Below are 15,191 nucleotides of genomic sequence, written 5' to 3' on the forward strand. Positions count from 1 at the left end.
CGATGTAATGAAATCTGTTTGCTGTGCTAGCTGTCTCCGGATTGGGCTGTAATTACACCACAGAAGGAAGAAAGGTAGCTGAGTCTCAATCTAGATCATTTGTGTAAACTCAGCCTTCTTGTCAACGATGTTCTCACGTTGCATGCATGCAAACCACAAAAATCATCTCCAATGAACAAAACAGAGACAGGCTCCAGTTCCAGGCTTGTGATTACCTTATATTCTGTCACTGAAGTTTTCAGAGTTGTTTCATCTGACAAACTAAGGTTAGGAAAGAAATCCATTCAGATACTGGATAACCGCACATAGCAGAGGAAATCCATTCATTGTATACAAACTGCGCTCCAGCTGGTAATCCTATATGGTTTGTATTTGTAAAAACATAATTTATTATAACATCCAATGGAATGATATATTTCAGGTAAAAAATGAATTATTTTACAGATGTCAGTGAAAAGAATGAAAGAAAACAAAAACTAAAAACACAGGTCAATTTATTATATAAATTATATATTTTCCTCCGATGACACTGACAAGGGTGAAATTAGAAAAGAATATGCACACATGACATGTTATGTTCCGATTGATCACATCCAGTGCTAGAAATACAATGACAATTTAAAAAAAATAAATAAAATGTAAAAAATAATATTTCCATTTCAGAAGTTCTGGTAAACATTTTGAAGAAGAGTTGTGCAATAACAGTACCTGAAATGCATCCGTTGCAAACCGGACAAGTATAGCATCTAGGCAATGTTGAAACCTTTTGGCCACTTAAAGGGAATCTGTTAGAAGGTTTTGGCCACCTAATCTGAGAGCAACATAATACAGAGACAAAGGCCCAGCTTCATCAAGACAGACACGTTTCACACTAGTCTTGATGAGGAGTCATGCTGGGAGTCAGCCGCGTCTAATTCATTAAGAAACACATTAAGAGTGCACATCCGTTGGGGACTGGAGTAAGATTTGTGGCGTAAGGAATGATGCCGCTTGTCATGAATAGAATTTGACGAGCAGCCGTCTTGCCCCAACTCCACCCACATTGTCGTAGTTGCGCAAAAATGGCGTGAGAACACCAAAAGTCTCAAAATCTTAGCACAGCCTCGAGTTGCACCAAAATTTTGCAACTTTTCAAAGAATTTTATGACAGAATTCTCGAGTATAAGCATCATGAATTGGACCCAGAGACTCTAATTCCAGTGATGTGTCACTTATTGGGCTACTTGCTGTAGTCTTTTGTTTTTAGAAAATCACTGTTTTATAAGCAGGATATCATCACTAGTGGGTTTGTAAATCTGCAGCTATGTAGTCCTCCACATTCATGAGCTCTGGAAAACCCCACTTTCACCACTGTTGGCCGCTTTCTGCCTATACGCAGTGTACACAGCTGTCAATCAATGGTATGGGTGGTGATATATAGAGCTCCGCATTCACAGAACTGGTAGATCTGCAGCAGATAAAACTGTGATTTATTAAAGCTGTAAGCAGTAAAGTAAGTGATACATCACTGGAATCAGGGTCTCTGCCTCTATATAATACTGCTCTCAAAAGTGGTATCAAAACCCTGGTGACAGATTCCCTTTAAATGATTGCATATATTTTATTCTTTTTATTAGACATTATTATTAACTAGCAGCACATTTTATAAGACATAGACTGGAAAAGGCTTCTTTTTTTTTCTTAAAGAAGATTAGAATTGGCGGACACCTTTAATCTGAATTAGCAGCGCTGTAGAGAGTTCAGGGCCCGTGCTGTTTCACATGACATGCTAATGAGGAGTGTCCTTGGTGTGGGCATACACTGCATGGTATTTCCTATTGACACCTGCAGAATCCCACCCCTTCTGTCCTCCCAGGAGCAGGAAAACCACAGGCCACCGCGCTGGCGCCATCCCCGGCTATGTCCAATCAATAAGAACTTATTTCCTGGCCATTTGCTGAGGTCACAGCAGCAAACCTCATTAATTATTTCTACTAGTTCAGCCTCAAGTGTGCTTCTGGCATGACAAGAGAAAATGATTTGACCTTTTTTTTCCCCTCTTATTCTATTTTTATCAGAAGCAATCCAAACAAGATAAAAAATGGGCTGTACATCAACTGCTCAATGTAATGAATGAGAAAAGGAAGGAAAACCAGTCCGATGGTGACCACCTCATAATTTGCTGAATAATCAAGGTTATGAATGCAAAAAGAAATGAAAATAGAAAATAAAAGCAAGCAGCAGGAATCATCTGCAGACAATGTCATGGAAATCTGGTCACAGCATATACGATGTTCTCTAAGGCAGATCTGGCCTTTGAGGGAGGGAAGCAGTGTAGGTTCTCCAGAGCTTTGTTTCCATGGTAACGGCACAGGTCAATCGCTGCAGTCACACCTTTGCCAGCCTTGATTGCCTCTTGCAACTGTCAGAAAGCACAGGCACACATGAAATGCACGGCACACTGCCACATGGCACAGAATATTGTTATTATGACATGACAAATAAGAATCTCACCCTATTGTTCTTAACAAAGAGAAGTGCCACCGCCGCTATAAATCGCATCGCGCAGAATGAACGTGAGACAGCTTTTTTTGTTTAGTTAAGTGATGGGGGACGTTATGTCTTGTCAGTCTGGAAGATGCAAAGTTAAAATCGCTACCTTTCTAAGGCGCTTTTCTTTCCTGTCAATAGTTGTACGGTATTCAGATATCTCCAGAAGAAAGCTGAAAATGTGACTTCATAGGAATATCCTTCCCATGAGTGATGGTGTACACCTCTACAGGTCATCATCATGTAAAAATGAGGCCGCTCCCGATACAACACCCTGCATCAACTTTTTCACGAGCCTGTTTTCACCTTTCTGACCAGGCTAAATTTTACAATTCTGACCAGTGTTCCTTTATGTGGTAATAACTCTGGAACGCTTCAACATATCACAGTGATTCTGAGAATGCTTTTTCTTGACACATTGCACTTCATGTTAGGGTACATCCCCACGATCAGGAACCATCAGCACTTTGGACGCAGCGTATTTTCGCTGCGTCCATAACGCTGCATTCTAATGCTGCACTTGTTTTGTTAGTACATGCGGATCCACAGTCAATCAGTCAAAATTGACATGCTGCGGCTCGTAAAGCCGCACGGCGGGTGAGTTTACGCAGCCTCATATAGAAGCACAGTGGGTATGGGATTTCTATAAATCCCAGCCACTGTGCTTGTACTGTAGAATGCAGCGTTTTGGACACAGCGCAGACGAGCTGCGTCCAAAACGCTGCTATTCCTGATCGCGGGCACTTACACTTACTGGTAATTTTAGGTCGATATTTTTGTGTTACACTTGTGAAAATATCGGAATTTTGGCAAAAATTTTGAACATTTCAAACATTGAATTTTTACGCCCTTAAACCAGATCATTATATCACACAAAATACACTGTGTTCCAAATTATTATGCAAATAATATTTTCTCAGATTTTCCCAAATTACCTATATGAATTGCAGTCATTGTAATTTTCCAGTCAAATAACTATTAGAGTACAATTGAAAGGTTTTTGTACAAACTGCCTATGATAACAGTATATTTTAAAAAAAATAAAAAACTCAAACTGCACTCAAAATGCATGTTCCAAATTATTATGCACAGCAGAGTTTTCAACCTTTTCATTTTAATAAAGAACAAAAAAATGGTCATTTTTGAAATTATAAGCATTAGCAGGTTATTACAAACTGAAATCAAACAGTTTTCAACTCAAAACTTTATTCTAGGTGATGTTACATTTGCACATAGGACCGCTTGTTCGAAAGGAGCTTCTGAACTCTCTCGTCCATTGAATTTGTCAGGTTTTGGATGGTTTCTGCTGCAATTGTTTTGCATGAGGACAGAATACCCTCCCACAGCTGTTGCTTAGATGTGAACTGCCTCCCGCCATCATAGACACTCCTTTTGATGATGCTCCAGAGGTTCTCAATGGGGTTGAGGTCAGGGGAGCATGGGTGCCACACCATAAGTTTGTCCCCTTTTATGCCCATAGCAGCCAGAGATGCAGATGTGTTATGTGCAGCATGAGACTTTCGAACAAGGGGTCCTATGTGCAAATGTAACATCACCTAGAATAAAGTTTTGAGTTGGAAACTGTTTGATTTCAGTTTGTAATAACCTGCTAATGCTTATAATTTCAAAAATGACCATTTTTTTGGTCTTTATTAAAATGAAAAGGTTGAAAACTCTGCTGTGCATAATAATTTGGAACATGCATTTTGAGTGCAGTTTGAGTTTTTTATTTTTTTAAAAATATACTGTTATCATAGGCAGTTTGCACAAAAACCTTTCAATTGTACTCGAATAGTTATTTGACTGGAAAATTACAATGACTGCAATTCATATAGGTAATTTGGGAAAATCTGAGAAAATATTATTTGCATAATTTGGAACACAGTGTAGTAATAAATAACATTTCCCACATCTACTCTGCATCAGCATAATTTTTTAAACATAATTTTTTTGTTAGGAAGTTAGAAGGGTTAAAAGTTTATCAGCAATTTCTCATTTTTCCAACAAAATTTACAAAACCAATTTTTTTAGGGGCCACTTCACATTTGAAGTGACTTTAAGGGGCCTATATGACAGAAAATACTCAAAAGCGACCCCATTCTAAAAACTGCCCCTCAATGTGCTCAAAACCACATTCAATAAGTTTATTAACTCTTCAGGTGCTTCACATAAATTATAGCAATATGGAAGCAAAAAAATGAAAATTTTACTTTTTCCCACAAAATGTTACATTAGCCCCAAATTTTGCATTTTTAAAAGGGTAACAGGAGAAAATGGACCATATAATTTGTTGTGCAACTTCTCCTGAGTACACAGATACCCAATATGTGGTGGAAACCTACTATTTAGGCACATGGTAGGGCTCAGAAGGGACGCCATTTTGGCTGGAATAGGTTGCGGGTGCCAAGTCACATTTGAAGAGCCCCTGACGTGCCAAAACAGCAGAAACCCCCAGGAGTGACCCCATTTTGGTAACTACAGATCTCAATGAATTCATCTAGAGTAGCAGTGAGTATTTTTAACACTCAGGTGATTCACAGAATTGTATAATGTTGAGCTGAGTATATGAAAAATTACCATTTTTCCACTAAAATGTTGCTTTGGCCCCAGGTTTGTAATTTTCAAAAAGGGTAATAGAAGAAAGCGAATAGTACAATTTGTTACGCAATTTTTCCTGAGTACGCCAATACCCCATAATTAGTTGAAAACTACTTTTGAGACACAGTGCAAAGCTCAGAAGGGAAGGAGTGTCATATTGGAGTGCAGATTTTGCTGTTATGGTTTGTGGGTGCCATGTCACATTGGCAGAGCCCCTGAAGTCCCAGAACAGCAGAACGCCCCTTAAGTGACCCCATTTCACAAACTGCAACTCTCAATTAATTCATCTAGGGGTGCAGTGATCATATTGATACCATAGGTTTGTCACAGAATTTTATACCATTGGGCAGTGAAGTAAAATAATTACATTTTTACCACAAAAAATGTTTTAGCCCCAGATTTTGCATTCTCACAAGGGGAAATGGGTAAAAGTGGCACCAAAATTTGTCACACAATTTCATCTGAACGTGGCAATACAACATATGTGGATATACAGTACTGCTTAGCCACATGGCAAGACTCGGGAGGAAAGGAGCGCTATTTGACTCTTTCATAGAATACTTTGCGGACTACATATGCAGAGCCCCTAAGTGCCACAAGAGCAAAATCCCCCCTCAAGTGACCCCATTTTGGAAATTGCACCCCTCTGGGAATTTATCCACAGGGGTAGTGACGATTTTGACTCCATGGGTGTTTTCCATAAATCATCAGGAATGGATGTTGCTTAGTGAAAATTGCAAACCTGCCATTGTAGTGCTCGTATATTGTGCCCAGCTCTTACTTCTGGAGACACGCAACCCATAAATTAAGTGGGCTCTCATCGCTACAGAAATGCCAAACATGTGGATGCTAACTGTGGTTTAGACATACTGTGGGGCTCAATAGGAAGATGAGCATTTGGATTTGGGAGTGCATAATTTGCTAGATTTTATTTTTTGGGGGGAAGGGAGCCATAGCACTTTTCCAGAGCCTTTATGCTACCAGTAAGTGGAAACCCCCTATATTTCCATTGACAGATGATGGACCTGAGTGGGGACTTTTTTTGTGGATTGAGTTGAAACTTTTATTGGGAACATTTTACATAACGTTTGGGATCACATTTATCCTGTGCTCTACGCTGAGCACTTACATCGGGGTTTCCATCTTAATCTCCGAATGACATGATTCAGATGAAACCCCAGATGGATACATTCACTATAATGAGGCAGCAGAGTTACTCTGGACTCCGTCTGGTCTCTGTTCAGCGGTCTCCTTTTCAGAGGTGCACAAAACTGTGGCCGACCGCACTTTTATGCACGCTTAGAACGTTGAACACTGCCGGATCATAGGCGAGATGGAGTTGAAAGTGACTCCATCTACCTCATTATAGCAAGTTTCCCATCGGGGGTTCCGTCTGAATCATGAGATTTACACGGAAATCCTGGTGTCGGCGCTCAGTGTAGAGTGCAACATAAATAAGAGCCGAACCTTACTGCGATCTTTTGAAAGCAGAAAGAACAAATCAACAGCAAGTAAGGAATTTTTTACGCTGTTCTTCGTACAGTATAAGTGATTACACAACTTTATTCTCCGATTCGGTGCGACTGCAGCGATATTAGATTTATATTTTCTTTTATGTTTGGCTGCTATCACAAAAAAAGGTTTTGCATCACCATATTTTGAGAGTTATAATTTTTCTATATTTCTGCGGAAAGAATCATGTGAGGGCTTGTTTTTATAGGGATGAGTTGACGTTTTTATTGGCACCAATTGCGGGCACATAATCTTTTTTGATTACTTTCTAATCAGAATTTTGGGAGACAGAATGAACAAAAAACAAAACAGTAATTACTATTTTTATAGAAAAAACAATTATTTTTGCATCTTTCTATTCTGAGAGGTATAACTGTTTTATTTCTCTCCGCTGACGGAGCTGTATGGCGGCTTGTTTTTTGCGGGACAAGATTTTCAGTGATGCCAGTTTTTTTTACATTTGTCATTTTGATCGCTTTTTATTCAACTTTTTGTTTGGCGATATGATGAAAAAGCATATTTTTTTTGCCATGTTTTTTTTTTTTTACGGAGTTCACTGAAGGGGTTAACTAGTGTGACAGTTTGATAGATCGGGTTGTCCGGGACGTAGCGATACCATATATGTGTACTTTTTTTTGTTTTTACATAAATATACTTATTTATTGGTTTAATATTTTTTTCATTTTTATTTATTTTGTGATTTCTTTTTTCAAATAGTTTAAAAAGGTTTGTACTTTTTTTTTTACCTAGTCTGTGTATGGGACTATAACTTTTATTTCTATGATTGCTGGCCTCATGCATTACAATACATGAGAACTGTCAGTTGTACACTGACAGAATGCCTGTTAGATCTTGCTACTGGCGGAGTCTAACAGGCCACCGCAAGTGGCAGACCTGGAGGTCATCATTTGATCTCTGGCTGCAATGACAATCCTCAGCTCCCCCAAAATGAAGTCGCCAGAGGGGTGAGAGAGGGAGCCCACTCCCTTTTACAAACTTCTAAATGCAGCGATCGCTATTGATCACAGCATCTAGTAGATAACACAGGGTTAGATCATCAGGACCTGAGACAATCAGGTCCTGATGATGTCACCGGTCAAAGCTATCGCTTTGCACTGGAATCCTAGCGCTTGCAGGACTCTGGGGGCACGAGTGCTGCAAGAAAGCTGACCGTAGAGAAACGTCGGCGCTGCACAAAGCCCAGCATGCGCCGACATTTATTTACACTCGGCGGTCGTTAAGGGGTTAAACACTACATTTCTGGAAAGAGATTTTGGTCACTGTAGCATTGAGCACAGTGGCATTTTGTTGCTCTGTCGAATACTTTACAAATGTTAAATTCATAGAACGTTTCTATTCTCCAATATGGATAATTGTGATTTACATTAGAAGCAGAGAGAAATCCGTGATTACTTAAAGGTAATCGTATTTTACGGAGACCATGACAGCACCCACTGAGAGAGGGGATCTGCCCTCTCTCAGTAGTGATGGCCGTAGTGAAGCAAACCGTCTGACTTGCCTGTTGCTTCTGGTTGAAAAGAGGTCTATGTCCGGAACCCCCCATAACCAAACTATTTGCTGAACAATCGGTTTGTTCAGGGCCCACTCCCCTTGGTGTAGAGAATGGCGACTGAGGTAATCCGCTCTGATATTGTCTATCCCCCTGATGTGCAGGGCTGAGAGGGAGAGGAGATGTTTTTCTGCCAGTACGAAAATATTTTCCGCCGTGGACATTAGAGAAGATGACCATGTACCTCCCTGGTGATTCAGATAGGCAACTAATGTGGTATTGTCGGTGTGTATTTGTACATGAGAATTCCGAAGGATGGGCAGAAATCTGAAGAGGGCATATTTCACGGCCTTTAACTGTTTCAGATTTGAGGAACCGATTGCATCACTTGTTGTCCATCGTCTCTGGGCTATGTGATCGCCTATATAGGCCCCCCACCCCAAGAAGCTGGCATCCGTTGTCACTATGTTGTCCAGTGTTATGACCCATGGGACCTCTTGGACAAATGAGCTGGATCTAGCCACCAACATAGAGAATCTACTGAAGAGGCTGACAGACGCATCTTCCCTTCCAGATGTCCCTGCAAGATTTCACTCGCCTTGAGAACCTCATATTGTAGATCCCTGGAGCGAAATTGTGCCCATTGGACTGCCGGGATACAAGAGGTCAGGGATCCCATCAGGGACATGTCGTCTCTTGCTTATAATATTTAGCAGTTTTTCTTCTGGCAGAAAACAGTGCTGAGTCATTGAGTCTAGGTGGAGACCCAGAAAACTCTGCAATGTTGATGGAGACAGTCTTGATTTTTTCAGGTTTATGATCCAACCCAGATCCTGTAAGGACGATATAATATGGTTTAATCGGGAAGCACATTGAGCTGCAGACTTCCCCACTACTAGGAAGTCATCTACATATGGGATATCCAGAGTATCCCTTTCCCGCAAATGGGCCATTACTTCTGCAATCACCTTTGTGAAGATACGTGAGCTTTGGACAGACCAAACGGCATTGCGGTGAACTGGAAGTGCCTGACCTGGTCGTCCAGATGCACTGCAACCCTTAGAAACTGTTGGTGGTCTTGATGAATAGGAAGATGATAATATGCATCCTTTAGATCCAGTACGGCCAAGAAACACCTGGGAAACAGAAACCGAATAGTAGACTTTATGGAATCCAATGTAAAAGTTTGGGATCTAAGGAAGAAGTTCAATTTCCGTAAGTTAATAATAGTCCTAAAGGAACCATCAGGCTTGTGTACCAGGAATAGAGGGGAATAAATCCCTCTCCCCTCCTGGCCCCCAGGAACCTCTACCAGAACTTTTTTCTTTAATAAACCTCTAATCTCTGCCTTTAAAGCGCATTGCACGACAGGGTTAGATAGTTTGAAGAAAGGAATACCTAGGGATTCTCTGAAAATCCAGTTTCAACCTGGATGAAATTAGGTCGAGAATCCATCTACTAGATGTGATTTGAGTCCATTTATCATAAAAATATTTTAATCTACCACCAACCGGGGGTTTGGATTAATGATACTTGTGCTTTCATTTTGTCGAGGAGGAACCACTGAAGTAGGCACCTTTCTGCTTCTGCTTGGTGTGCTCCCATCTGGAGTCTGGCTTTCTCCGTGCGAACGACAGTTTCCTGAAGACCTTCCCTGGCACGGAATGGCGCACAATTTAGATCTAGAGTGTGCATCCCCCTTCCATTCTTTTAACCATAAAGCCCGATGCGTTAGATAAGCCAGCAGTTCTGGCTGCTAATCTAAGCAAATCAACTGACGCATCCGCTAGATAGGCCGCACCACTATGGAGCTGAGGAACAGAGGCTAACAGTCTATCTCTAGGTGTTCCTATTTTAATTTGATCCTCCAGTTGATCAATCCATACCAGCATAGATCTTGCAATACAGGTACTGGCTATTGCCAGTTTAAAAACACCTGAAGATGACTCCCAGGCTCGCTTTAGTAACGTTTCCGCTTTTAGGTCTGATGGGTCATTAAGGAGACCTCCGTCCTATAAGGGTAATACATTTCTTTTAGAGGAAGAAACAACAGCCGCATCGACTCTTGGGACCTTGCTCCATTCAGACAACTGGGTGTCAACAAAGGGGTATTTACGTTTTGATGATGAGGGAAGGAACCCGTGGGTATCCTGTTTCTCCCACTCCTGTCACACAAGATCCTTTATTGCATCAATGACTGGAAAGGACCTGCGCTTTTTCTGAGACAGGCCAAACATTAACTCCTGAGCCGATTTCGGCTCCCTGGGATCTGTTATACCCATAGTAGAACGAACAGATTTTACTAGAGAGTCTATATCCTGAATAGGGAAACACGATCTCCCTTCCTCATCGGATGATGACGATGATTGGGAGGATTCTACTACCATATTTTTCGGACCATAAGACGCACTTTTTTCCCCCAAAATTTGGAAGAAAAATGGGGGGTGCGTCTTATGGTCCGAACGTTACTTTACCGGTGGTGGTGGAGCGGGGATCGCAGGGTCCTCCGGCGGCGGCAGAGGTGAGATGCGGCTGGAGCCAGGGCCTGTACCTGTGCTGGAGTGGCTGGTGAAGCAGAGGAGCCGGGGCCTGTGCCGGGCTGTGAGTGGCGTCCGGCGGTGAGGCAGAGGAGCCGGGGCCTCTGCCGGGCTGTGAGCGGTGTCTGGCAGTGCAGCAGAGCAGCGTGTGCGGCTTCCGGTGGCCGCGGCCATCTTCATGAGGCCGTGATCCACAGGAAAATGGCCGCCTGAGCCGGTGCATGCGCCGACCTGGAGCTCCGGCGGCCATTTTCCTGTAGATCACAGCCTCAGGAAGATGGCCGCAGCCACCGGAAGCCACACATGCTGCTCTGCCGCATCGCCGGACACCGCTCACAGCCCGGCACAGGCCCCGGCTCCTCTGCCGGATGCTGCTCACAGGTCCAGGCCCCAGGCAGGTCCACAGGCCCCAGCCAGACACCAGCATCTCACCTCTTCTGCTGCCGCCGGGTTCCTGAGGCAGGGAACGGAGGGACCTGCAATCCTGCTCCACCATCACCGCAACTCACAGCTGCTGGAGCACCGGCTTCATGTATCCAGGGTCCACAGCATTCCTCCACTTCCGCCGGGCCGGTTTCCTGAAGGACCCTGCCTCCTGCTCCACCAGAGCCCAGGTAAGATACCTAATCAAACTATAAGACAGACCCCATCTTACAAAAAATATTTTGTTTCCTATTTTCCACCCCAAAATTTGGGGTGTGTTTTATGGTCCGGTGCGTCTTATAGTCCGAAAAATATGGTATTCCCTCTTCCTGTATCTCTACCATGGATTCAGACTCAGATTCATACACTTCCTGGCTAGCCTTCTGTTTCTTAGGCTTATGCATTTTATTAAGGGTGTTCCTGACTTCTTCCCTAATAAATAACTTTAGGTCCGCATTACGGACAAAAGCTTTCTCGTTCCAGGGTCTGAAAGATGCAAGGCTGACATAAACGTTTGAGATAATCATCAGGGAGGGGCTGCATACACAAAGCACACTCTTTATGCTTATTCTTGGAAGGCTTCTTTTTAGCCTAAGGGCATATAGAAAAGAAGGGGGAATCAGCTCACCAGGTGGTCACATAGATACACTCACCATCTGAAGCTTGTCAATGGGATACCGTCTCTGGAGGTGGAGGCACAGTGCTGGGTTTGGAGGGCTTAGACTGAAGGCACTGCTCACTCCTGCTGGTGGTATCGGTGCCTTTAGGGTGACCACCATCGCTGCTCCTGGCGCAGCCTTTGCGCTGTTTAGCTACCTGTGGGCGCTCCTCCGCATCTCCGGGGGAAGACTTAGTGAAGCACAGGGTGTGCTAGGACGCCAACCTATTTCATCTATAAGCCGCGCCCCCATCTTTCCCACCGGCTGATGCACCTCACCGGTCCCCCCGGAATTTATCCACTACTTCCGGGTTATCGGGCGTGTCATCAGGCCGGCGCACATGCGCAGTCAAACACCCGGAACCAGCCTGCATGAGACGCAGGGCGGCCGATGCTCGCACCCTGCATCCTCCGGATGTATGCAGGGGAACCCTCTGCACCTCGCCCACGCGACTCATGGCAGCACCACCCGGACCATGGGATCGCGCCATCCTTCCCAGCGGAGGGGGGAGTTTGACAGGCAGGGTTTCCCCGATGCTGCAACTGGAGAACCGGACTCTGCCGTCCCCACAGGTACTGCACAGAGGCATCAGGACCCAGGCGACATGGTGCAGGTTCCCATAAGGACAGGAAACCAACTGAGGAGGCAAGGGGGACCGCCCCCTTTTAACCTGTAGGTTTCCTGTCCTTTTGGGTGGATCCCCTCTCTCAGTGGGTGCTGTCGTGGCGATAGGAAAAACTACAGACCGGAGAAGCATTCATGTTGCTATCCTAAAGCATGTTGTACATTCACATGGGATTTTGGAACTGTTTTTCTCATGATTGGTGAGGGTCCCAGTGGTCAGACCCCCAGTGATGGTACATTTATCACTTACTCTGTGGATAGGTGATATATGTTGTTTATAAGACATGACTATAATTAACTACTGTTAAAATTGTCAGAAGTGTTCTACGTGTGACGATTACCAAATCCCTCATAGATCACTAAATCTTGAAACTGTAGCAAAACTGTAACAGACAGTATATATATTATTTTGCTTATATTTAAGGACATTCATTCCATTTATTCAGCCATTCAGGTGTGATGCAGAAACACCATAGAGTAATTAATGCCAAAACTGATCCCATTAATCGCAACATCTGATGTGCTGAAATGGTTTTAGAGCAGGATCAAAAAATTCTACATTCAGCATTTTCTGACCCAGCTATGAACACTGGACCTGTGCAAAAAGTACACAACTTTGCATCAGTCATATCACGCTCAGGCATAAAAAACTGATCAAACCCACTAATATAAGGCAACGAAGCCTAATCCATCCCAATGCTTTTAAAGAAGCACTCCCATTAAGTTTTTTATTCATTAAATGTGTACATGTATATATACATATATGTAGTGTGAGTGTATTAATATACTCCCCTACCACTGTTCTCTCCGGTGTCCAGCGCTGTTGTTCTACTCTTCTGAGTGACGTCACCACTCTGCAGACTCTCCGGGTCAGGCAGATCGTACCGTGTCGCAGAAGTGACTTTCACAATGTAAGTCCATGGAGCGTCAGAATGAGGTTCCATATGCTTTCATTGTAAGAGAAAATTCTGGCTCATGCATAGAGTGTAGAGTGAGCTGGCTATTCTGAAGAGTGGTGACGTCACTGAGAAGAGGCGAAGAACGGCGCTGGATGCAGAAGACAGAGGTAGGCAAGTATAGAAACACATACACACTACACTACATGCATATTTGCACACATTTAATGAATAAAAACCTTAATGGGAGTGCTTCTTTAATGGAAGGGAAAAAAATAATTCAATTCATCCAAAATATTACATGCAAAAACAGTATTTCACATTTTTTCCCACTAAAAAAAATGGTCTATTTAGAAAAATACACTGAACAATCACGCCATACATAACGGAAAATAATTTTTTGTAACATTACAAGTTATATATTTCTTATTTAGAATCCGTGTTACCAGCAGAGTTTGATCCATTCTTCCTTCTATACCTGGGATTTTTTTTTATCATTTTTAGCATATCAGTATAATGAAGAAGCTGCCAGAACAGAACATTAGGAGAGAAGTATTTTTCATGTTTTTTCCTCCTCATTCTAAATATCATAGCTTTCTTACTTTTATATATAACAGGGTGACACTTTGTTGGAGTTTGTTTCAAGTAAATTATTATTTAAGTGAATAAGTAATATTTGTACATATACTAACCTTTGCTAAATCATTCAAGTTTCCTTTTAGTTGAGCCTCAAAAAAAAGAAGACAAGTTATATTAGAAAACATTGCATCTAAATGTGAACAGAGCTGTCAGAGGTGTACATCTATGGCTGTACTAACGTACACTGCACACTGAGTACACTGCAAACACAGTGTGAACATAGCCTTAATATTTTAAAATAAAACTAAAGTGGATGATTTAAAAATAGAAAAGTCAAAACCAATAATTTGAACACAGCAGTTTAGATCAAGGATATTTTAGATGCCTGATGTGTCTATAAATCATGCTGATAATCTGTTATGGGCCATTATTAGTTTGGTTTCAGATACCTTAAAAAAACAACATGTTTTTCCAAGAAATTTACAGACTTTATAAAATCTGTACTTTTTATGTGATAGCTATACGAAAGAGACTGGAGTTGACAGCATTAAATAAGCACTCCCACAATGTAGTGTGAGTGTATTAATATACAAACCTACTGCCGCTTTCTCCGGTGTCCAGCGCTGCTCTTCTCCTCTTTTCAGTGACGTCACCGCTCTTCAGACTATGTGGCTCTGGCTGCGTGAGCCGGAAGTGTTTCTTACAATGTAAGTCTATGAAGCCTAGTTCTGATGCTCCATAGACTTACATTGCAAAAGCCACTCCTGGGTCAAGCAGAGCGCAGTGTGACTGGGAGAGTCTGCAGAACGGTGACATCACTGAGAAGTGGAGCAGAGTGGTGCTGGATCCCAGAGAAAGCGGCAGTAGGTGAGTATATTAATACATGTACACACACATTTAATGAATTAAAAACTTAGTGGGAATGCTTCTTTAATGCAGGTGAGACAACTCACGTTTCTTGACACATCCAACACATAATTGTCAGGTTTCCACCCACACAGGGGTCTTTTTCAGCTTTAATTTGGCAGCATGTTTGCACAAGAAAGGCTAGAAGAGTACACAGTGGCCTCCTGCCTTGGCATAAAATACTTCCGACACAACTCCATATTGCTCACCAGACTTCTAGCAGTGTGGTGCAGTATTTGTCTTGAGTTTATAGCAGCATAATAACAGACAAAGGTCTAAACAAGTGCATAAACTCTTACATCAGGCAGAAGCAGAACAACTCTGCAGTGGTTATAAAGATTTATATTATTAACATACATTTAGAAAAAATAAATATCCATCTTTTACAGTGGTATCAGAGCCTTTACATTGTACACAT

General features: G+C 42.4%; 1 protein-coding gene across 2 annotated transcripts in view; it reads right to left on the bottom strand.

Moving 5' to 3' along the window:
• Positions 1-477: 477 nt before the first annotated feature.
• Positions 478-15,191, bottom strand: part of PDSS2 (decaprenyl diphosphate synthase subunit 2) — a 301,951-nt gene continuing 287,237 nt past the window's right edge. Inside the window, exons 8-10 of one of the 2 annotated variants that reach the window (XM_073675797.1) lie at positions 13,981-14,016; positions 9,118-9,285; positions 8,743-8,982 (exon numbers count right to left, since the gene is read on the bottom strand). In XM_073675797.1, the coding sequence (XP_073531898.1) occupies positions 8,758-8,982; positions 9,118-9,285; positions 13,981-14,016 (429 nt within the window). In that variant the 3' untranslated portion in view covers positions 8,743-8,757. Of the gene's footprint in view, positions 2,402-8,742; positions 8,983-9,117; positions 9,286-13,980; positions 14,017-15,191 lie in introns of those variants that run through there. The other variant, XM_073675798.1, reaches the window with a different exon arrangement.

The sequence above is a fragment of the Phyllobates terribilis genome, unplaced genomic scaffold, assembly GCF_046119375.1.
Source record: "Phyllobates terribilis strain yellow unplaced genomic scaffold, ASM4611937v1 Scaffold_3__8_contigs__length_932513732, whole genome shotgun sequence".
NCBI lineage: Eukaryota > Metazoa > Chordata > Amphibia > Anura > Dendrobatidae > Phyllobates > Phyllobates terribilis.